The sequence below is a fragment of the Hyla sarda genome, chromosome 5, assembly GCF_029499605.1.
Source record: "Hyla sarda isolate aHylSar1 chromosome 5, aHylSar1.hap1, whole genome shotgun sequence".
NCBI classification, from domain to species: Eukaryota; Metazoa; Chordata; class Amphibia; order Anura; family Hylidae; genus Hyla; species Hyla sarda.
The window spans coordinates 320544292-320569070 of record NC_079193.1 but is presented as its reverse complement, the minus strand read 5'-3'; the positions used below and the strand labels follow the sequence as shown (position 1 = coordinate 320569070).

Sequence of the window (24779 nt, the reverse complement as noted above, 5' to 3'; positions counted from 1 at the left end):
TGTGCAATATTACTTTTTGACATAATTTCCTGCTTTCGGATTAAAATAAAGAAGCCTGTCTGCAGTGATTTACTCCAAGTTCTAAGAAATTGCAGTTATTTGTTAAAATGTAGCTTCACATTGTGGTGACACTTTGCCTCCCTGTATATTGCTTAAATTGCAATTCACAAATGCACTGTAATTAATAAAAATATTTGTAAAAATCTGCCATAATTTTCAAACTATTTGCTGTTTAAATGCGTCTCTCCTCTGTATAATGTAAAGTAAGAATGGAGCAGGAGGTTAAAAATAGAATTTTTTGAAAAAAAAATTTAAAAAAAGCTTAGTAATATTATTCCTAGGCTTACATGGAGCACAGTTTGTCAAATAAAATGTATTAGAGAATTTCTAAGGCTTATGTCCTTGTTATCCTCAATAAGGCTTGATCATGTTTTCCAGCATTTTTATAGCAAGAAAAGCTTGAACAGTGGCAATAGTCTCACCATTAAAACTTTCAGACCCAATGGAAATCTAATGGACGACATCATAGATCCAATGCATCCACCAATTGGACACTGAATGCATCACACCAGTTATTACTGTAATAAATAGAAGCCATGCAAGCTAATGTGAACAGAACCTTAGCAGTTTTATACACATTGAGCCAGATTTACTATTGAAAATGCCCCAGAACTGTCTCATTTGACATATGGGAAGGGACTTTAGGCAACAATTGCCACACATTCTGGCGCAAATTCTGGCACACTTTTAAGTCAACTGATAATTGGTCTAAACTTAAACTTGACAGTCTTCAGATGCACCAGATTTATCACCCAGCCTAATACACTGTGATAATTTGGCACATTTAAAGTCTGTCCCTCTAGGTTAGCGCTGTGTAAGAATTAGAAAGTTTTAGAAAATCAGGGCAATTCAGATTAAAGGAGTATTCCTCTGTAGAACTTTTCTTAAACATTATGCCCAGGCTGTTGGCATATAAAACAAAAACCAGAACTTACCTGCGGCTGCTCCCAAGGTGCCTCAGTATCGCTGCTCACATCCCTGGTTTTCTTCCTGGTTGCTGGTGGTCGACACGTTATACTATCCTCAGCTAATTGCCAACTGCAGCAATGTCCCGCCTCGGCCAGTGATTGGCTGAGCAGCTGATGCCAGGGCTTAATACATCACACTGCTGCTCCGCCAAGGCGGGACATTGCTGTGGTTAGTTAGCTGAGTGCAGTGTGACGTGTCAACTACATGCAACTAAGAACAAGACTGGGGGCAGAGGATGGGAGCAGCAATACCACGGCATCAGGTAAATTCAGGTTTTAATTGTATACTATGCTGGCAGCCCCATATAGTGCATGATCATTTCTATGCTGGATAGCCCCATTAAATGTAGCTTTACAATGGAGACATGCAAAGAATTTCAACAAAAAACAAAGAAATAGTCAAATGTCAGCAAAAAAACTGTTAGGCTATGTTCACGCACCAGAATTTCTGCTTGGAATTCTGCATTGAATTTCACATGAAAATTCTGCATGAATTTGAAGCCAATACACTTCAATGGGATTCCGCTGTCTCATTCACACAGAAGTATTTCTGCTGCAGAATTTCCACTGCAAGAATTCCATTGAAGTGAATGGGCACTTCTGCGGAATTTACTGCAGAATTATCATGCAGAATTCCATGCAGAAATTCTGCTGTGTGAACATAGCCTTAGAAGAATTTCCAAGATTTGGTAAGTGCAATTTTTACTTACAAATACCAGTGTTTATGCAGTAGGGTGTAATTGTTGCAAAGTTAAAAAGCAGTCATATTGGTTGATCTATCTAAATTAGCTTTTAGATAAATATTTACTTTTTTATTGCTATAATATGCTGACTATTATATGGTCATTTTTATATTCAAGGTGGGAAACCTCCTATCTTAAAGGGGTACTCCTTTGGAAAACTTTTTTTTTTTTTTTTAAATAATTGGTCGTAGAAAGTTAAACAGATTTGTAAATTACTTCTACTAAAAAAATCTTTATCCTTATAGTACTTTTTAGCAGCTATATGCCACGGAGGAAATTCTTTACTTTTTTAATTTCTTTTTTGTGTGGCCCACAGTGCTCTCTGCTGACACCTCTGTCCATGTCAGGAACTGTCCAGAGTAGCATAGGTTTGCTATGAGGATTTTCTCCTGCTCTGGACAGTTCCTGATATGAGCATCAGGTGTCAGCAGAGAGCACTGTGGACAAGACAAAAAAGAAATAAAAAAATAATAATAATTTCCTCTGCAGCATACAGCTGCTAAAAAGTACTGGAAGGATAAAGATTTTTTTAATAGAAGTAATTTACAAATCTGTGTAACTTTCTGGCACCAGTTGATTTAAAAAAAAAAATGTTTTCCACCCCTTTAAACAATACCACTAACAAATTTGTGCAATATAAGCCATATACGAAGTATATTTTGGGTCTCAACCACTAAGACATTTACTTGGTGGGTGAACAGAGTCCCTGTAACATCCATTTACTGATTTCTAACAGCTTTTTCTATTGAAATCAATCAGTAAGTAGCATTGTTTGTTCAGGTCCACTCCATTAGCATTCATGGGAGTTTGGCGAAAGGCCAAGTAAGCAACCACCTACCTCTCTCTTTTGAATTTACTGATAACATATTGCTTAGCATTATTTAAGGGTCTGCTATTGGGATCAGCTAGCAAAGCAGAGTATATATCACAGCCTAAATGGTATTCTAGTCAAAAGACGCTCTAACTTCTCTCCCATTTAGAGGCTGGGTGGGCCGAAAATTGTTCACCATGTGCATTGGAACTTCACACTCCATAGTTGAGAAAATGCTCCGAAATTTTTCCATCTGCAAAAATATGATAATAAATGTAATATTTATTTTACCATTCGAAATAGAATAAAAATCATCTTAAAGTAATAAACACCTACAAATTACGCCTACAGGAGATTTTTAGGACTACTATAAGAGAGGCCTAACCACCAGAGAGGAGGCCTAACTACTATATCTCTGTTGTGTGGCGTTGTCTGGGAGATGCGTCCTCCTCCCAGCACCGCCCCTCGACGTCGGCGGCGGATATGAGGTCACACGCCGCGACTTTTCTCCATGTGCGCTGAGCAGCCAGCGTCATAGCATGGCTTCCCGCTACTGCGGGTCGCACAAGAGAATACTGAATCGCCGAAATCGTAAATAGGAATCATCGTTTGCCTTACAGATTTTCCTCAACCCAGCAGGACATAACCTCATTGCAGATATGTGTGATTTTTTTTTTTTTGACCAGACCCGGAGAAGGCTAGTCTTTTCTTGCAGGGCAGTGTGTCCTATGACTTATGGACCACTGGGGCGATTATCTATAGTGCTCAACAGGGACGGATTCTGTATCTTCCGTCCCTTCACTATTGAATTGATTTGTTGTCTCTACATTGACTCTACTATATATTACCCCATTCAGTCCCTGATGAGCCCACGTATTGTGGACGAAACGCATCGGATCTATGGGATGGGTGTCTTGGCTATTTGAGACATTATCAGTGTATCACATTTAACAGTAGTCTTTATTTTTTGTCTTGAGGGATTACATTAGTCCCTATCATATTACAAGCACTTATTTCTATACGCTTTTAAAAGGACTTAATAAAAGTGACGTTTTATTCACTCCCCTTACATACCTACTATATGCGCGAGGAAGGAGGTTGTCACAGAGGAGCCGAACTTCTATATGGGGCACAGGGGAGTCTAACTACTATATTGGGCACATAGGAGCTTAACTGCTTTATGGGGCACAGGGGAGTCTAACTATAATATGAGGCAGACAGGAGTCTAACTACTATATGCGGCACAGAGGAGTCCAACTATTATATGGGGAACACAGGAGTCTAACAACTATATGGGGCACAGAAGAGCCTAACTAATATATGGTGGACGGGTGAACCTAACTACTAGATGCGGCACAAAATGTGTACTTTTAGGCTGGGTTCACACAGTGTAAGATAAAAATGAGAAAACTGCAGTAAAAAGCAGCAGTTTTTAAAATCTAATTCCAATGTTGGAATTCCCTCTTTTTTTCTATACAATGTGTGAAACTTTTCCATAGACTTTAATAGAACACATTATTAGATGAAAGAAAATAAAAAATACTGTTGGAATGAGGAGCTTAATTTGATTCTGCAGAGATTAGTCATGGACGGGAAAAGTCTTCATGGTGGTCGGAGCCAAGAAGAAAAGGAGAAAAGCAAAAGTAAATAATTCAGAGAAAATGTCAAGAGAAAATGTCACCTGCAAGTCACTGGATGTAACTGCACTGTAATCACTTATACGGTCTGCAGATACTGTGAAATACTGGTATCTACCACTATATAGGTCACTGAATGGTGGTATATTGGTCTGTGTATAGTGTTTAATTTTTTATTAAGTAGCAGAATCGTGGTCGTGGTGTGATAGTATTTGATAACAATGTGGTAGTGTTGTTTTGTCACTATGTAGTGGTCAAGTGCGGCGGTATTATTTGTCCTTAGCATATTGATAATATTGGTCTCAGTATACTGAATTTGGACAGTAACAATATGATGGCAATATCTTTGGTGATAATATTTGGTATTATTTGGTAACTTTATGACTATTATATAGAGTCATTTATTTTCTTAGTTATGTAGTAAATAGTAATGGATTAGTATTATTGTTATTAATTATTATTATTATTGTTGCTGTTATCATTATTATTATTATGCTTATTAGCAGAGTTATGCAATATGAGTTCCGTAATATCATACATAGAAACAATACATGGTTAATAGTAAATTGGGTGGATTTACCTGTTCAGAGCTGACTGTGATGGGTTCTCTTAAGAGCAGCCAGGTCACACATTCCTCACATGGGGGGGTTGTGTAAGACCCTTGGTACATCCAATAATCTCGAGATGCAGGAAACAGGATTGAAGGGTCAAAATCTGTGAAATGAGCTTTCTTTCCCTAAATGTCAAAACATCAATTATAATGTTATGGTCAGGTTGATAACTGGGGGTATTAAAAGAGTAATTCAAGACATCAGCTATATTTAACTTTAACCATTGCCTTACAAATGTGTGGATTACAAGGCTTCGTTCACATGTAGTATTTTGGTAAGTGTTTTATCCTTAGCCAGGAGTTGTTTCAAATTATAGATAAAGCTGAAACATCTTTAAATGAGAGGGTTTTTTGTGTGTTATTTCCACTCCTTGCTTTGACTATTGAATATTTGCTAATATTAGGTGTAGACCCAGTCTTATGGTAAACTAGTAAAACATGTTATATGTCACCCAGTGATGCCTTGAGGCAAATATCATGGTAATGTTCTGCGTATCCTATAAATCACCCCAGTGTGAGTCACTATATCTGTAGCACTTGTCACCAGCTGAGAAAGTGATTCATTGCTGTATCTCTGACAAAAATAGTTCAGTTCCCAAGTGTCCTGTGAAATCATGTATTGGCACTGCAGCAATGTTTCCAGCAGAGGGCGTACTTGTTTCGTAGCAGCCAGCACAGGAGAGTAATGTTAGTAAATCTTCTTAAATAACGAAAAAGAGAGATGGTCTCAACTGGCAGGCAGGAGGTGCTCAACCCCACATGCGGTTGTGCATATATACTGGGCCATAATTGCCCACTGGCCCCTGGTTTTGCTTATCAGGCACAGGTAGGTTAGTGCTAGGTCCCGTGCCACTTCAGAAACCTTGGCACTGGTGTGCGGGCTCAAGTATGTCCTTCATATAAGGATATACTGGCTAATGTCTCAATTTTAACATCAGTGTTGAGGTTAGCCAATGTCATTGTTACATTCACCACAGTAGTGTACCTAATCCCTGTATGTTATTATTCTAATTGTTACACATCCGCACCACTTATCTGGTGTAGGATGTTAATGTGGAACTTGTAGTCTGTTTCAGGCATCCCCCACCATATGCATTTTTATGCTGGGGATCACCCTTAGAAACGAACTACAAGGGTAGGATCTGACCCCCAGTATATATGCACAACCGCATGAGGGGATGAGCACCTCCTGCCTGCCAGTTGAGACCATCTCTCTTTTTCATTTATTAAGTCTTATACTTGGAGATGTAAAACTCCACATTTTATGGACCTTTATTACCACTCTAGGCTGCATTCAGGTTCACCTGTGAGGCCGGCATACATACTCAGCCACTTGGGTGGGGCTTATAGCCTACCTCCCTCCTCCCATTGTATGTGTGCCCAGTTCCCACTGGAGGTCACTGGGAGCAGGCTGTGAGTCGGACATAATGCTGCCGTAATTGCCCACTGGCCCCTGGTTTTGTTTATCAGGCACAGGTAGGTTAGTGCTAGGTCCCGTGCCACTTGAGAAACCTTGGCGTTGGTGTGCGGGCTCAGGTATGTCCTTCATATAAGGATATACTGGCTAATGTCTCAATTTTAACATCAGTGTTGAGGGTTAGCCAATGTCATTGTTACATCCACCATAGTAATGTACCTAATCCCTGTATGTTAGAAATGTATTCTCTATTGCTCATACAATAAAATCTTCATAGTACCAGGTAAGAACATGTAGCAAGTTATAAACCGTTAAATAATAATGCTGAAAAACGATTGACGCATTTCAGACCTAGCGACCCTTAGTCATAGTCTGAACAGGCACAGGGAGTGTTGAAGTTTACAACTCTGAGCTTCTGGGATTGATTGTCGTGCACCAAAGAACTGCCTAGTGGTTTGAGGGGGACTCTACCCAGCACCTCAGAATTTTAAAGACTATGGGGGAGGGTAATTTACCAAGACCAGTGCATCCAAGTAATGCACCACCCTTTGAAATTATTTAAAGGCTCACTCTTCTCAATGAATCCGGCTCAGAAATCTACAACAACTATCATAGATTTTTCCTGCAATTATCTCAGCTTGCAGCTGTAATTTGTAGTGAATTTGGCATGGGGGGAGAGGCCATGTCCCAATAAAGCCATGACACACCCCCTGCCCGCCAAAACGCCTAGGCTAAATGCCAAATTTTACATGTGCCCATAGCAACCAATCAGATTGTTTCTTTCACTTTTTAAAAGGCCTGTAAACATAAAAGCAGCAATCTGATTTGCTGTCATGAGCAACTGGTCAACCTTTCCTCTGCACAGGTTTTGATAAATCCTCCCTATTGTACTTAAAGAGTACCTATCACCATCTAAACTTTCCCTAATCCCTCTCCCCATCTGTCCCTGACTCTGCCTAAGTCTATCCCTGCATTTATTTTGCTTTAAACCCCCCTAAAAATACCTTTTTTTCTATGCTCTTTAGTAGCTCAATTCAATGCCACAGTGCACAGGAGGCTGTTATAGCAATGGCAAATGAAGAAATAAAGACAAAAAACACAACCAGGAGGCAGCGCCTCGTGTATTACCCTTGGCAGGTGAGGGAACCAAAAAGTATGCTGAATGTACACCCAGGACTTAAGTCAGGGTGGCCGCTCACCTTAAAGTAGAAGAATTGCACATATCACCCCTTGATTGGGGTACCAGATAGAGTTGGATGAGCTGCCGAGCCTGATGGTCACAGGAGCGTGTCAACGCCCTGTAGGAACTGGAATACTTGTGAGAAAAAAGACCAATGGATCCAGGTGCTGCTCTATCCAGCTATACACAGGATGCAGGTAAGTGTTCTTAATCAAGCAATTTTATTGAACACAAAACAACAAAAGGATCATGACGCGTTTCGGGGTAAATTCCCCTTCCCATCATCTGAGGAAGGGGAATTTACCCCGAAACGCGTCATGATCCTTTTTTTGTTTTGTGTTCAATAAAATTGCTTGATTAAGAACACTTACCTGCATCCTGTGTATACCTGAATAGAGCAGCGCCTGGATCCATTGGTCTTTTTTCTCACAAGTATTCCATAGCAATGGCAAGTCCATGGAGAGAATGAGATGAGCAGTGCATATATAATTAGCCATGTGGAAAGTGGATAGAGGGGAGAGGAACTGAGAAAAAGAGAAGAGGGAATGTATTCTCTCTGTTTGCTCCCTGCTTGTGTACCAGCTCAGTGCTCCCTCCCTCCTACTGACAGGCTGGGAGCTGCACAGAGCTGATTTCAGACTCACTCACTGAGTCCGAAATGCTTGCTGACAGGACTGCTTGGGAGAGCCCTAGTGGCGAAGTTTTTAAAGTAAAAAAAACATGAAAGGAGGAATGTTTTTTAAATTAAAGCAATTAAAAAGTTGTTCAGTAGGGCTTTATCTTTACTATATAAAAAGTTTGTTTCATGAAAGGTGCACTTTAACTGCAAAGCATGGAGGAAGCTTGGTCATTATTACTTTTGTCAGGATCAAGTTATTTCAGGCAGCATTGTGGGTTTTTCTGTCTTTGACAAAAGGGTACCATCAATTTCGTACATGTCCATATCTACTATATATCCTGATTCCATAGAGATGGCAGCAGCAGTATACAGATCTGAGTGGGGAAAGGTTTGTGAGATAGCAGGTGCGATTTAATAGGTGATGATGTCATCCTGTAGTTCACAGGAAGTCAGCTGACCCAGGACTTCCTTTTGACACATTAAGCAGTAGAACTTTCTGTAAGTCAAACTGATGATTACATGCCCGAGTAATGAAATTCATAAATGCTGCTGTGCTTGAATTAATGGAGAGGAGTAGTCATGTTGAGTGTGCATGATATGGGCATAAAATAAAGAAACTCAGAGTGCTTCTTAAAACTATTGAGGTCAGAAGTTTCTCTGGTGAGACACTGCGGCATTGGACTACAGCTGTTCTTAGTGGCAGGCACAGTGGCAGTGCCTGCACAATTAGCACAGTAAGTACCCTCATCATAATGTAACTACAGTGTGCCCCTCATGATGATACACATGGTCATGTAAATTCATGAAGTCAAAAAGCAATGTTAATTCTTCCTTATGTCTCATATATACTGGTTTTACAGAAATTTATATTTATACCTTAAAAAGAAGAACAAAATGTCATATACCACACACCTTAGCCTTGATGCAATCCAGTGCTTCTAGAATTGACTTCAGTTGGGGTCTTGCTTTGCCAATCTATTAAAACATGAATCAAAATGACAGCTATACTTTAAAGCTTCTGGGTTCCAACACAAAATATGTGACAAAGCCCCCAAATGTTTTATCTATAATACCAGTGGTCCAGACTCCAAGTACAACTGCTGCCTCTGCGCTCTATGGTTATAACGTTTATCACTTAGGAAAATTATTATATTAGGATTAATTAAAAAAATGTGAATATAAAAATTTGGCATTGTTTATTTCAAGGAAGTTATACAGTATTAATAAACTTTTCCCCTATCCACAGGGTATCTCCGACTCTCCCATAGAGATGCATGGTGAAGTCGTGTCAACCACAGGGCACCGGGCAGGAGATCGTGGGAGTCATAGTGGGAGATAAGTGTTTTGATGCTGGACTGACTACATGTTTAATAGGATCTACATGTATTTCATATTCAATGGGCTAGTACAGTTGAAGGGACATATAACCATGTACCAATAAGTTCATCATCTATAGTGATGAACGGCATTGGCCATATTCGAATTTGCGATATTTCACGAATATATAGATGAATATTCGTCCTATATTTGCGAATTTCGCGTATTCGTTATATTCGCATAATCGCGTATTCAAGGTTGAAAACAGTGAGGGGGTGAGCAACTTTACTATTGGTTGCTAGGGATGTTGTTGATAACCTCTGACAAGTGTATTTGCATCATTCTAATTGGTCCACAAGTGAAAAGAAGGAATATGCGAATATTCACATATGCGAATATGCGCATATGCGAACATGCACATATGCGAATATGCGCATATGCGGGAAAAAAGAGAATATTCATAATTTCAAATATATAGCGAATATATTTGCAATATTCGTGAATTCGCGAATTTGCGATATTCAAGATAAAAATTCAAAATGCGAATATTCACGCCCAACACTAATCATCTATTTCTTCCACCCATATATTATAATGTGCCTTGAAATAATTCTATCATTTTTGTTATCTGCCAACTGGCATCATCTACGCACATATACAAAAATACCAAAAATATTGTCCCTGTAGGTTTATCTTACTTTTAAAAACACAGATACAATAACCACTCCATCAGGATGCTTCCTGGCCTCTGTAACACTGTCATACTTTGAGTTCCAGTGAATAAACTGAATCTGTAAAACAAAACGTGTTATAGTTACAGATAAAAGTAAAATTGTATATTTACATGATATATATATATATATATATATATATATATATATATATATATATATATATATATACTCACTGGCCTCTAGGCACACCTGTTCAATTCATTGTTAACACAGACAGGTAATCAGCCAATCACATGACAACTCGTTACATTTAGGTATGTAGACGTGAAAGTTCAAACCGAGCATCAGAATGAGAAAGGAAGGGGATTATATTGGGGACATGGTTGTTTGTGGCAGATGGGCTGGTCTGAGTATTTCAGAAACTGCTGATCTACTGGGATTGTAACACACAACCATCTCTAGGATTTATAGAGAATGGTCTGGAAAAAAAAATTGAAAATGCCCTGCTGATGTCACAGGTCAAAGGAGAATGGGCAGACTGATTTGAGATGACAGAAACACAACAGTAACTCAAATAAACCATTCTTTACAGCAAAAGTATGTCTGAAAGCCATGTCTGAATGCACAACACATCCAACCTGTAAGCAGATGGGCTACAGCAGCGGACCACACCAGGTGCAACTCCTGTCAGCTAAGAACAGAAAACTGAGGCTACAATTTGCACAAGCCCACCAAAACTGGACAATAGAAGACGGAAATAATGTTGCCTGATCTGATGAGTCTCGGTTCCAGCTACAGGGGGTCCTACTTACAGGGGGGGGGCCCTACCTTTAGAGGGGCAAGCTGCCTGCAGGAGTTCCTACCTACAGTACAGTGGGGCAAACTACCTACAGGATCTCCTATCTACATGGGGGCAAACTACCTACAGGCGTGTCCTACTTACATGTTGTGAACTACCTACAGGAAAATCCTACCTTTTGGGGGAAAACTATCTATAGACAAGTTCCACCTACATGGGGCAAGCTACCTACAGGGGGGGCAAACTGCATATCACAGATTGACTGGAGGGTAGGTGCGCTACGCCATAAAAAAAAATTTCCATGGTATGCTTCGAGCTAAAAGAGATTGGTAAACACTGTGATAGTCGCAAATATCATTCTTGCACAGGGGCTTTATGTTGTTTATCATTGTAATCAGCAGTGAACAATGAAGGGATGGAACATACTACCTGCAGGGAGTACTACTTATTTTTTTAGGTTATGTTTCCAAAACCAAGTCCCAATAGTAACACTGATATTAGGAAGCACTTATAGGACTTAAGAATATATATTCTAATTATAGTATATAATTGTGGATTTTCCTAGCCTTTATGCTGGAAAATATAGATTTTATTAACCACTTGCCGCATATAGAGGTTTATAAATGTCCATAAGCGGCTCCTGAGGTGTGACACGTGCTCAGCAGGTGAGCGTGCATCATACCCGGTGTGTCCTGGTTGCTATAAGCAACCAGGACCCACGGCTAATGCCGGACATCGCTGATCGGGCCTATGTCCGGCATTAATTCTTTAGATGCGGCGATCAAAGTTGATCCCTACGTCTAAAGTGAAAGTAAAAGCTTCCCGGCAGCTCAGTCTGGTTGATCGGGACCATCGAGGTAAAATCATGATGTCCCAATCAGCTACAACGCAACAGGAGGGTTCCTTACCTGCCTCCTGTTTGTCCAATCGGCGACTGATTGCTCCCAGCCTGAAATCCAGGCTTGAGCAATCAACCGCCGATAACACTGATCCCTGCCATTGCATTGGCAGTGATCAGTGTAAGGAATCAATGTACTGCATGTTATAGTCCCCTATAACATTGCAAAAGAAAGTGAATTTTTTTTTATAAAGATGATTTATCTCCTTCCCTAATAAAAGTTTGAATCACCCCCTTTTCCCATAAAAAAGAAAAAACTGTGAAAATAAAAATAAATATGAACATATGTGATATTGCTGCATGCGTAAATGTCCGAACTATAAAAATATATCATTAATTAAACCACACGGTCAATGGCGTGCGCGCAAAAGTCCAAAATAGCATATTTTTGGTCACTTTTTATACATAATAAAATGAATAAAAAGCGATTAAAAAGTCCAATTAAAACAAAAATGGTACCAATAAAAACTTCAGATCACGGCGCAAAAAATTATCCCTCATACCGCCCCGTACATGGAAAAAAAAAAAAGTTATAGGGGTCAGAAGAGGACAATTTTAAACTTGTAAATTTTCATGCATGTAGTTATGATTTTTTTCAGAAGTACGACAAAATCAAACCTATATACGTAGGGTATCATTTTAACCATATGGACCTACAGAATAAAGAAAAGGTGTCATTTTTACTGAAAAATTTACTGCATAGAAACAAAAGCCCCCAAAAGTTACAAAATGGCGTTTTTTCTTCCATTTTGTCGCACAATGATTTTTTTTAATGTTTCGTTGTAGATTTGTGGGTAAAATGATTGATATCATTACAAAGTATAATTGGTGGCACGAAAAATAAGTCATCATATGGATATTTAGGTGCAAAATTGAAAGGGTTATGATTTTTAAAAGGCAAGGAGGAAAAAACTAAAGTGCGAAAATGAAAAATTGCCAAAGAGGGAAGGGGTTAAAGACAAGAGACTCATATTATGCTTTAAACTTTCTTTTTACTACTCTAGCAGCAACCAATCATGTAACAGAAAAATAGATAAAAATTTACAGTATGCAAATGAAGGTTAGGAATAGTGTCCAATCAACATGCAGCATAGTCAATATAACTGTTGCACATCACTATAGCTTCCTTTTTCTTGATTCAACTGTAAAACTTGATAAATCTGGGATGCTAACATAGCTAATCCAACTGGAACTCTTTAAGGAGCTGAATGGAAGTCAAATTGTCCAAAGATTAAACTGAAATAGATAAGAATAGACCTGGGTTATAAGGGTGGGATAATAATCGCCTCTAGTCTTTAATAAAAATCTATATTTTCCAGCACCAAGGCTAGGAAAATCCCCAATTTTATCACAAGACAAGAGACTCATATTATGCATTTTCAAAGCAAAAATCTGTAATGGAACAATAATAATATAATAAATTATATATTTAAAGAAGGACCATAGATACATGGGATTCTAGTCTAAAGTAAAAATTGCGGACGGTTGATTTCGAAGACCAAATCTCAGCCTTGAGGATGTCAGAAAGAGATCCACCTGATTGTAAAACTTTAGTTGACATTGCACTCCTAGTAGAATGTGCACCAAACATGGAGATGTCTATACCTGCTAAGGACATAGCATTTTTTACCCAACTGGCAAAAGTCGGGGAAGATACAGGAAGATATGGTTTGCAATAAGATATGAGAAGTTGAGAAGAAGAAGGGAGACGTAAATGAGACGCCTTTTGTTCATAAGTTTTTAAACAACGCACAACACAGAGGCGTTCGTTATGAGGAAAACAAGGATAGAAGACAATGTGTAGATCAGATTTTTGCATCTAACTGTGGAAAATTGTACTCCATGTGGAGAGAAAACTCTATGTGAAATATCTAAAGCTTTAACATCTGATACTCTTTTAAAAGATATAAGACATAAAAGAACTGTGAGTTTAATGGATAAGAGTTTTAAAGATAAACTGTCAGACCAAGAAGCGATAAGATCTAAGGGAATATTAACATCCCAAGTGGAATGATATTTGGGAATAGGAGGTCTTTTAAAACAAATTCCTCTTAGGAGTTTACAAATAAGTGGATGTTTACCTATAGGTAAAGAATTGATGGGTTTGTGATAGAAAGATATAGCAGAGCGATACACATTAATAGTACGGTAAGCTTTACCTAAATTCAAAGATTCTGATGGGAAATGTACTATATAATTTAAAGGTGTGCATATGGGATCCAAATCCCGTTCCATGCACCAATGACACCAGAGGTTCCAGGCGGAATGATAAGCCATTCTTGTACCTGGTGCCCAGGCTTCTGATAAAATGTTTTGAGCCAATTGTGAAAGTGCAAGGTCAGATCCCTCTGACCCGATATGAACCAGGCTACTCAGTTGAGGAGTCTTGATAGAATGAGAGGATGAGGAGAACCTGATGGATTGAGTAGAATGAATCGACTGGATTGAAGAATCCTGGGAAAATCTATCGTCATGCTCAATACCTGAGAAAACCCTGTCTGGGTTGGCCACCAGGGGGTGATCAACACCAGTGTCGATGACAAATGGAGGGAAAGCATAGAGTGTGTCGCGGGATCTGGTCTCCAGCTGAAAAATTGAGGGGTTTGACAGATCAAATGGGACCCCAAAGAATATTGATCTGATTAAAGATTTTGTGATCCAACATCCAATCGCTGGAATCGATCAGAGAACGGGAATTCCAGTCTGCTATCGCATTGGATATACCAGGGAGGTATTCTGCTTTGTGAATAATATCCCTGTCTAGACAGAAAAGCCAAAAATTGCTTTGCAATATCTCCCAAAAGTTTTCATTTTGTACCTCCTAATCGACTGCTGGGATAATGTCCATCCGTAACAGAATGCAGCAATGAGATCTGTCCTTCGCGAAACTCTTGAGAGCAAAGGATGCTGACAATAATTCTAAGCAATTGATATGGAGGATAGATTCTTCCATGGACCATTTCCCTCCTGTGGAAAGGGAACCGCACCTAGCTCCCCATCCTAGGAGACTCGCATCTGACTCTATGACCTCTTGCCCTTCAGGGACGACCTCTAGGTGGGAAGAAAGGTGTGGACTGCTGGAACACCGGAGTCTGGTTTGGTCTGTCATATGAGAAGGAACCTTTTTGCATTCTGCGATCTTTGAATTGGCGGACGGGAAAGCGGCTCCTGCCTCTCCCAGCCTTTTCAAAAACCTTAGGACTAAAAACCTTTTTTCATAGAGATTAGGGCTTTCTCAAGAGAAGAGAACAAATTAACATATTTGTTCAATACTTGAACAAAAGAATCTCCAAAGAGATAACGTTCTGTAGAAGTGGATGGTTCTGATTGAGCCAGATTAGCCAATTGGGGGTCTACATGGAGCAAGACTGATCTTCTCCTTTTACAGTTTAGGGCTGCATTGGAATTACCTAGGAGGCATACAGCCCTTTGAGCCCATCCTCAAAGTACTTGAATGTCCAAAGGAATATCAGAAGATATATTATATATATTATAAGATCTTCTGACATATCCAAAATTATGGTGAGAGGGCCAAGGATATCTAGAAGTTTCTCCTGTATAGACCGAAACAAATGGTTAACACCTTTCTTAGGGTTAGGTCCAGATTTGGACAAAAATTTTATAAGAGATAAGTCGATGTCAGGTGTACAGGCTGACTTATGGGGTAGGTTGGGTTTTGGACATTCCGTCCATAATTTGTTGCAAGATGTTTTATCTAAGGGTTTGTTAACCAAGAATTCTAAAAACTTTGCCACTTGTGGATATGGCACCCACTCACCCGATCTAGGGGTTTTAATATTTTCTGGGTGAAAATAAGGTTCCCCAATGCTATCTAGTATTACAGTAGGTTAAATGTCAGTAGAAGCTGAAGCTTCTTCATTCTCCTCTGAATCTCCTTCATAAGAATAATCCTCATCATCTGAAGATTTATCTGAAGTATCAGATGAAGAGCTGGATGATGTCACAAAAGAGTCAGGTTTCTTCCTTAACAAAGATTTTCCCAAACTTTAGAGACCTCCTCACGGAATGAGGGTTTGGGATGCCCTTTAAACATAGGTTTTCTATGGGGATTTGCTCCTACTGTGGAACGTTCCTAAAATGGACAGAGGTGTCAACAGAGAGCACTGTGCTCAGGCAGAAAGGAAATTCAAAAAGTAAAGAGCTTCCTGTGGATCATAACAGCAGCTGATAAGTACTAGAATTATTAAGATTTTTTAATAGAAGTAATTACAAATCTGTTTAACTTTCTGGCACCAGTTTATGCTTTAAAAAAAGTTTTCCAGTGTAGTACCCCTTTAATAGCTTCAGTATTGGTGTTGCAAATATGTTGTACACTGTCTGAATGTGATTTCTTACCCAGCTTTTTAGCGTGTTTAGTATCTGAGTCAGGAATATTCACCTCAATAAAATTCCGTTTTTGGGAAAATTTATCAAGTTTGGCCGCTGAATCTTCCACGGACCAAAATCTGTCAGAAGGTGTATTAGGAGGATTCTGAGTTATGGTATTAACCGGTGTTTGTTGTAAAGACATGGTTACTGTGATAGAAATAGACTCCACCATAAACTGTAAATGTGATTCATCAAATGTATCTTGTTCCTCAGGAAGAGGAGACTTATTTGTGTCATGTTCAGTGGACATAATGAAATAAACTGAGAGAGAGATATAACAAGCAAATATCTGGTTTAATAGTAAAGGAATACAATATGAGGAGAATATGTATGATGATAATATAGATTAGAAAATGTATGAATACAGCAGTAATATAGAGAACTTATATATAACAAACTATATTGTAAATTATACAATTATACTGGTATATTAGAATAGTATACAAGGAAGGCAGCAGGTAATGGACGGAGTCCGTCCGTCAGAGAATGAGAGCGGCGTCTATGAGAGAAGCAGCGGAGCTGTCCGACGCTGTGAGGAGAATGACAGATAGTGCCGCTGAGGAGAGAGGGCGGGAACTTCAACCAACAACCAGTTGAAGCGACACGTCACTGAGACCGGACTCAGCGCTAAGCTGAAGACCCGGATGCAACGACGGAAGAAAGAAAACACTGCACGCACAGATGTCGACACTGAAGGCACTAAAGGTATTCCGTTCCGACGGGTAAAGAACTATAAAAGCCACCGGAGGGTGGATAGAGAACAGTGATAGGTATTTGAATGTACAATAAGAAAATATAAAGCAATAATATATATATATATATATATATATATATATATATATATATATATAATGTGTTAACCAACAAATTATAGGAACAATAGCAAGGGAAAAACACTGGCCATTGGCAGCAGCAAGAAAGAGGAAGCTACAGTGATGTGCAACAGTTATATAGACTATGCTGCATGTTTATTGGACACTATTCCTAACCTTCATTTGCATACTATTAATTTGTTTCTATTTTTCTGTTACATGATTGGTTGCTGCTGGAGTAGTAAAAAGAAAGTTTAAAGCATAATATGAGTCTCATGCCTTGTGATAAAATCTGGATTTCATTCTTTGTTTAAACTACATCCTGTCTTTATTCCTTCCAAATATTAATTGATTCCAGATGTACTTTGTGTAAATTTGCTTACTATTGATTGGAAGCGATGCCCCGAAGGTATCCTTCTATTGGTTGAAACAATGTATGTGGACTTCCCTGTGGTTTACTATATTAAAAAATAAATGTACATGTAACACACCAAATTTTATCAACCCAAGAAGTTAAATTTTCTTTCTCATTTTATCATTATTGAAATGACAATTTAATTCACCTTCATCGTGATGAGAATCTCCAAAATGCTTTACATAGAGGAGCATAAACTTATATTATTGATGGGAAGCAATAGAAGCAATATAGAAGCAGTATACCCTGTAAGTGAAATGCCATGGTATGCTCTGTAAATGATTTAGAATAAAAATTTAAGGGGTACTCTGATGCTCAGCGTTTGGAACAAACTGTTCCGAACGCTGGAGCTGGCACCGGGAGCTCATTACTTCATAGCCCAGTCCCCTCGTGACATTACGCCCCACCCCTCAATGCAAGTCTATGTCATGCCCCCTCCCATAGACTTGCATTGAGGGTGTGGGAGTGATGTAATGACGGGGCAGGGCTACGACGTCACGAGCTCCCGACACCGGCTCCAGCGTTCAGAACAGTTTGTTCCTAACTCTGAGCAGTGGAGTACCCATTTAAATAATATTTCTCAAACTGTAAGTAAACAAATAATGGATATTATTTTCAGTACCTCTCCTGCATATCTCAGTCCATCTATAACATGCTCGGACCCACAGTCATCAGAAGAACCCCAGTGAAATTGCATTTGACGCAGTCTGTAACTTCCAGTAAGAGGCCCATCTTTTATCACTAAAGAAGACAAAATTAATCTTTCTTTAACAATTTTCCCCCATGATCATACAAGTAACGGTAGATACAGTCTAACGTGTATGAGGTCTCCTGAATGCTCCTCAATGGCAAAAATGAGGGGACAATACATTTTGTCAAAATGGATTTTGACAAGTGAGACTCTTTGCTGTGTAAATAGATAATTCACTACAAGAGGAGTCTGCTTGTTTGTCTCTACTGAAATAAATATGTACGCTTCGCTGAGCAAGTATGCATGTTTCTGGAAAGGTCAGGGAGATTGGTATGTTGTGTAAATGGTTTTCTTTAGTCTACAGGACCTTTGTTAACCCCTTACTATGGTGTGACACAATGCCTGACAATGAGCGCTATGTACATCTAATTACATATGTGTTGGTCCATAAAATACTTAAAGGGGTACTCTGCTCATGGACATCTTATCCCGTATCCAAAGGATAGGGGATAAGATGTCTGATCACGGGGGGGGTCCCACCGCTGGGGACCCCCGCGATCTCTGCTGCGGCACCCCAGACATCCGGTGCAAGAAGCGAACTTCGCTCCATGCCAGATGACTGGCGATGCGGGGTGGAGGCTCGTGATGTCACAGTCACACACGCCGCTCATGAAGTAACGGCTGCAAGTCTATGGGAGGGGGTGTGACGTCTGTCACGCCCCCTCCCATAGACTTGCACTGAGGTCACGCAGCCGTGACATCATGAGCGGCGTGTGTAACTGTGAAATCACGAGCCTCCGCCCTGCATCGCACCTTGATGTCACAAGCCTCCGGCGCTGCACCCGACACTCTAAACGAACACCGGGTGCAGGAGGGAGATTTCGGAGGTCCCCAGCAGTGGGACCCGCATGATCAGACATCCCCTATCCTTTGACTAGGGGATAAGATGTCTAGGGGCGGATTACCCCTTTAATAAAGTATTTTTCTTACCTCTGTAATGTCTTCTTGCCTCAGACACTAGATTTTGGATTATATAATGCATATTGGAAGACATTAAACTATGCTAGAATCATCAGCTTATTATCGGGTACATAGGTGTTCCATCATTGACTGCAAGAATAGCCTTGCTACTTAGCACCTACTTGTAAATAGCACCTACTTAGCCTTAATAACATCTTAATACTACCTCTCTGTGTATCCCTGTTGCACAGCAATGTATATGGAAACAAATGTTTCCAATTGAGCTAATACTCAAATGGATAGTTCCTATTTAGACATTTATGACATATGCCATAAATATCTGAATCATGCTAGTTTCATCTGTGAGACCAGCATGAGGTGCCCACTGGCCAATACATTCAGATGGAGAGTGAATGGAGAGGTGGACAGGGACACGGTTGTCAATATACATTGCTATGGGGGTTACATGCCTGCTCACTTGTCTGTTTCCATAACTTTCACAGCAGTAAATCATTGAGACCACTTGCCTGTGCTGCCACTCATCTATTTATTTTCTGACTGACCGCCATCCGGTGGGTTGTGGAACAGAGTTCTACATTTATGATTCAGAAAACTGGTTGAATGATATTTGAAGGTATTTTCCCCTGATGGACCTATGTGACCTATATGTAGACCCCTGTTCTACATATAGGTTACATATGTTCATCAGTGGGAAACTCCTTCGAATAGGATTTAAAGGGGTACTCCCGTGAAAAACTTTTTTTTTTTTTTAAATCATCTGGTGCCAGAAAGTTAAACAGATTTGTAAATGACTTCTATTAAAAAATCTTAATCCTTCCAGTACTTTTTAGGGGCTATATACTACAGAGGAAATGCTTTACTTTTTAGATTTCTCTGATGTCATGACCACAGTGCTCTCTGCTGACCTTTGCTGTCCATTTTACGAACTGTCCAGAACAGGAGAAAATCCCCACAGCAAACATATGCTGCTCAGGAGAGTTCCTAAAATGGACAGCAGAGGTCAGCAGAGAACACTGTGGTCATGACATCAGAAAAATCTAAAAAGTAAAGCATTTCCTCTGTAGTATATAGCCCCTAAAAAGTACTGGAAGGATTAAGATTTTTTAATAGAAGTAATTTACAAATCTGTTTAACTTTCTGGCACCAGATGATTTATAAAAAAAAGTTTTTTTGGTGGTTTTCACTCTATCTTCTGTAATGTCTGCAATTCCCTAATATTTTAGACCATGTTCCTCTGTAAAAATCTATTGCCTCAGTTTTTGAATTGTTTATAAAACTTAAAGTGTCAAAATTCTTGAACCCCAATCAATAGTAAACCTTATGGGCTTTCATATTTACCACACAATACAACTACACAATACAATGAATAAATATAGAAGCAGCATTTAATAAAACATAATAAGAGATCACCTGATGAACCATCAAACATCACTTTGACTGTAGTTCCATCATTGGCAATAGTCATAGAAGATCCTGGGCGGTAAGAAGAAGTCCATGGCCGCAGGCTGGCATCATGCTTAATATACCGGGTGTGCAGTTCAATAGGTGATTGCTTTTGTCCTTTGGCATTTGGGAAATATTCTTCCCATGTGTCTGGACCTATAAAGTAAAAAACTATTTACTATTTGTCATACCTTCTTAGCAACAAAAATACAAAAGCAAAGTATAAAAACAAATAGAGATTTATTACAATATTACATATTATTGTAATAACAACATACATCTTTATAAATAATATATATATATATATATATATATATATATATATATATATAAAAAGTATAGTAAGGCATAAAATATAGTACTCACCATTGAAAGTGCCATAACCCCAGTCATGTCTTTGTGACATTATTATATTGTGTGTCCTTTTTACAAGCACCGATTGTCTATGTGCACTTTCTCCTCTGTCATTTATAGATCACTATAAACCTCAGTGCTGAGACTGGTTTTATTTTTCCACTCCCCTATGCGCTGGGTGGACTTCAGGGAATGGCAATGTTATTATGTTGACTAACAAGCCCTTCTGCCCGCAGGATGCCACAGGAGATATTCTGATCCTACCTCTTATTTAGAAAGAAGAGAAGATATAAAAGCTAATTTGATCACAAGGATGCATCACAAAGCCAAAAGCATTCAGACACGGGCACCGAAATTCTGACAGTAAATGAATCAGCAAAGACGATGTGCGAAAATGTGTGGCTGATATTGTTGGTGCTTAGCACATTTATGATTAGAACATCTATTTATTTAAGTTTATCTTGTCATTGTACAAGGCTGCTATTGAGATAAATGTGCTCGATAAGTGTCAGGTTAACTCATTAATAACTTGTAACTGACTGGTGACATCTCAGAATGTAGACAATGTAAGTTCTATAAATAATATTAGGCAACATAAGATATAAGCTGAAATATTGGTTTCCTCAAGTTATATATTTTTTTCTTATTATGCAATTGTATTTTTGCAACATAAGACATCAAAGAATAAAACATGGATCTATAGTTTAGCTTGTATTGTCTTCTTATCTGCATCCCTCAGAAATCGGCACCATTAGTTTTAGCATTCAATAATCTAATCTAATAATCTCATGCCTGATGAAGCAGTCTATCTGTGAAACGCGTTGCATCATGGGTGAATAAACCTAATTTCCTTTAACCTGGTTGTCCTGCACTCTCAATCCCGTCACCACATTGGAGTTCCTGTTTTTGCTATAATCTAATGAGGGAATAGACTATTTATGGGACATTCACCACTGTGTGAATGCTCAGATTCCAAGACCCATGCCCTGTTTGAGTAGTGAAAAAAAACAGGAAGAATTGGTGGTGCAGTAGCTCAATGTGGATCTGGACAGGTACAATCTTTTTAACACCCACAAGTCCTCTTCAAGGGGAAATACAATTCGGTAATGGCAAACTGGACAATTGGTCAACAAGTCAAATTTCCAAGTTTGTCTATAAACTGTGCAGAAACGCACAGGTGTTGGGCGTAGGACTAGCTGGAACAAATAGACACTATGCACCTACTCCGCTGATGACGCGGTAGCTGAGCAGACCACTGGTCCAATGGGCACCTTCCAGGCACATGCATCAGTAGTAATAGGGAATACACTAATATTTTGGGGTGATGGAAGTCCAATATATTTCCCCCGGGCACACCCAATTACAGTGTCCAGATGGAACAGTGGGATACCCATATTGTTCCTCAGGTACAGGTTAAGCCAGGTCACTGGGATGATCACAGAAGAGACTGAATAAAATGGGTAATCATACATTTTCCAACAACGAGTCTGCCACTGAATGCCCCAAAAACGAAGGTAAAAAGGTGAAACACAGGGTCGAGTGAGGCCAAGGGTGTGCCACATACATTCTGTGATAGGCATGATTCTTTTAATGCTAAAAGCATGGCCTTTGCTGATCGATGTCTTTGTTCTAATTGCAGTGAATCTATTAATCGAGGATGCGAGGAGAATCTCAGGCAAATATCCTGTAGATTTTCATCGTAATGCCAGAAAGTGAAGAAAGTGAAGAAAAGTAGAGATGAATAGGGAAACTTTTTAAAAAAAAATTAAGTAAATGCCTGTTGGTAGTGGCGTTGGGAGTAATAGAATTCACACCTGACTAAATGTGACTAACTCTGACAGCAGGGCTTTTACTAAATGAACCACAAAACAAAGGGCCTTGTGTACTATTAGAGTTCCATGTAAATATTGGTAAAAAAAAAAAAAAAAAAAGGATGGGGAAATGCATTTCACTTTATTATTCTTTTAGCCGTTTTTTTTTTTTTTTTTTTCACTATCTGAGTGATATATAAAATTGTTCCCTTTGTTTTTGGCATCTTTTCAGGCTACAATTTTTTTTTAACTTTAAATAGAGTGATTCAATAAATAAAAACCATATCATTTTCAAGGAATCTGCATGCAAAAATTCATAATCAAATGGTAAAAAAAAAACGGGAAAAAAAGCAGGGGGTTCCCACGCCTCCTCCATATAGCTCTATGGGAGAGCCGAAGATAGCCGAACGGCTCTCCCATACAGTGGCAGATCCAGAGTCTAGTCTCCTGAAGGGCACTATCAGAGTATTTTGTGATGGCGGACAGAAAATAAGGTGTACGTAGCATAAGTCCCCCATATCAGGTACACAGCATAAGTACCCCACAATAAGTACGCAGCATAAGTCCCCCACAATAAGTATGCAGCATATGTCCCCCACATTAGGTAGGCAGTAAAGTTCCCCCACATTAGGTTGGCAGCATAGTTCCCCCACACTAGGTAGGCAGCATAGTTCCCCCACACTAGGTAGGCAGCATAGTTCCCCAGCGTTATAGCGGCAGAATAGTTCCCCCACATTAGGTGGGAAGCATAGTTCCCCCACATTAGGTTGGCAGCATAATTCCCCCAAATTAAGTAGGCAGTATAGGTCCCCCACATTAGGTTGGCAGCATAGTTCCCCGACATTAGGTTGGCAGCATAGTTCCCCCACATCAGGTAGGCAGCACAGTTCCTCCACATTAGGTAGGCAGCACAGTTCCCCCACATTGGGTAGGCAGTAAAGTTCCCCGACATTAGGTAGGCAGTGGCCTCCACAAACATACAGCCTTCAGCCATATACAGTGTATGGCTGGAGGCTGTATGTCTGTGTACTGCCACACTTTAGTGCTCCGACCACCGCTCCTCCGGTCCGGGGTCCCGAGACAGGAAGAGTGGTGGTTGGAGCACCGAAACTGACGTGCCGCTGGTAACTTACCATGCCGGTCACTGTGCGCATCCTCTTGCTCGCTGCTCCACTCCTATGGGCACATCAGTGACGTCTCTGCGTGCACTACCTCCCAGCAGCTCCTGCGTTTCTAAAAAGTAAATGCAGGGTTGCAGATAAGTAACCGGAAAATCCTTATGTCCCAAAATTATCTTTTCGGAACACTTTTGCCGCATTGACCCCCTACCTCTACCTCGGATACTTTGTCTGGCCTATTGGTTAGTATAAGGTCCTCCTCTTGTTGGTTACTGCACTAGTCGGGATAGGTAATTGTCTTTTATAATTGCCAAAAATCAGTTTCCCTTGCTGAACCTACAGGTTTCAGCTTCCCAGTCGATGTCAGGATAGTTTAAGTCCCCATAATAATGACTTCCCCCTTCTTTGCTGCTCCATCTATTTGTCATATGGGTAGGTTTTCTGCTGCTTCTGTTATACGTGGTGCCTTATAACAAACCCCTATCAGTAATTTCTTGTTCTTACCATCTCCCCTTATTTCCACCCACAGAGACTCCACATGATCATTTTCCTCACTAATGTCCTCACGCAGAAAGGGCCAAAGACAGGATTTTACATATAAGCAAACCCCTCCCCCTTTCTTACTTGTACAGTTATTTCTGAAGAGACTGTACCCCTGTACATCAACCTCCCAGTCATAGCTCTCATTCACCTATGTCTCACTTATTCCCACTATATCATATTCTTCCTCCAACATTAATAGTTCCAGCTCCTCCATCTCATTATAGAGGCTTCTGGCATTAGTATACATGCACTTAATGTTTTCTTTCCTATTTTTTTCCTCTGATCACTTATTCTAAACCCTTTAATGATAAAACCCCTGCTGTTAAAATTCTCAAACTTTTCACCTTAAAGGGGTACTCCGGTTAAAACCTTTTTCATCTTAAAGGGGTACTCCGGTTAAAACCTTTTTCTTTTAAATCAACTGGTGGCAGATAGTTAAACATATTTGTAAATTACTTCTATTAAAAAATCTTAATCCTTCCTGTACTT

At 39.5% G+C, this 24779-nt stretch overlaps 1 protein-coding gene across 1 annotated transcript; it reads right to left on the bottom strand.

The window, feature by feature from the left end:
• Positions 1–2349: 2349 nt before the first annotated feature.
• LOC130274212 (carbonic anhydrase 3-like) lies at positions 2350–20937 on the bottom strand. The gene is made up of 7 exons (XM_056522270.1): positions 20831–20937; positions 20432–20620; positions 17972–18090; positions 10061–10153; positions 8958–9020; positions 4800–4955; positions 2350–2835 (listed from the first exon to the last, which is right to left on the bottom strand). Exons 1-7 carry the CDS (start codon positions 20868–20870, stop codon positions 2716–2718), a joined length of 780 nt encoding a protein of 259 aa, XP_056378245.1. The 5' UTR covers positions 20871–20937; the 3' UTR covers positions 2350–2715.
• Between the last annotated feature and the right edge of the window lie 3842 nt (positions 20938–24779).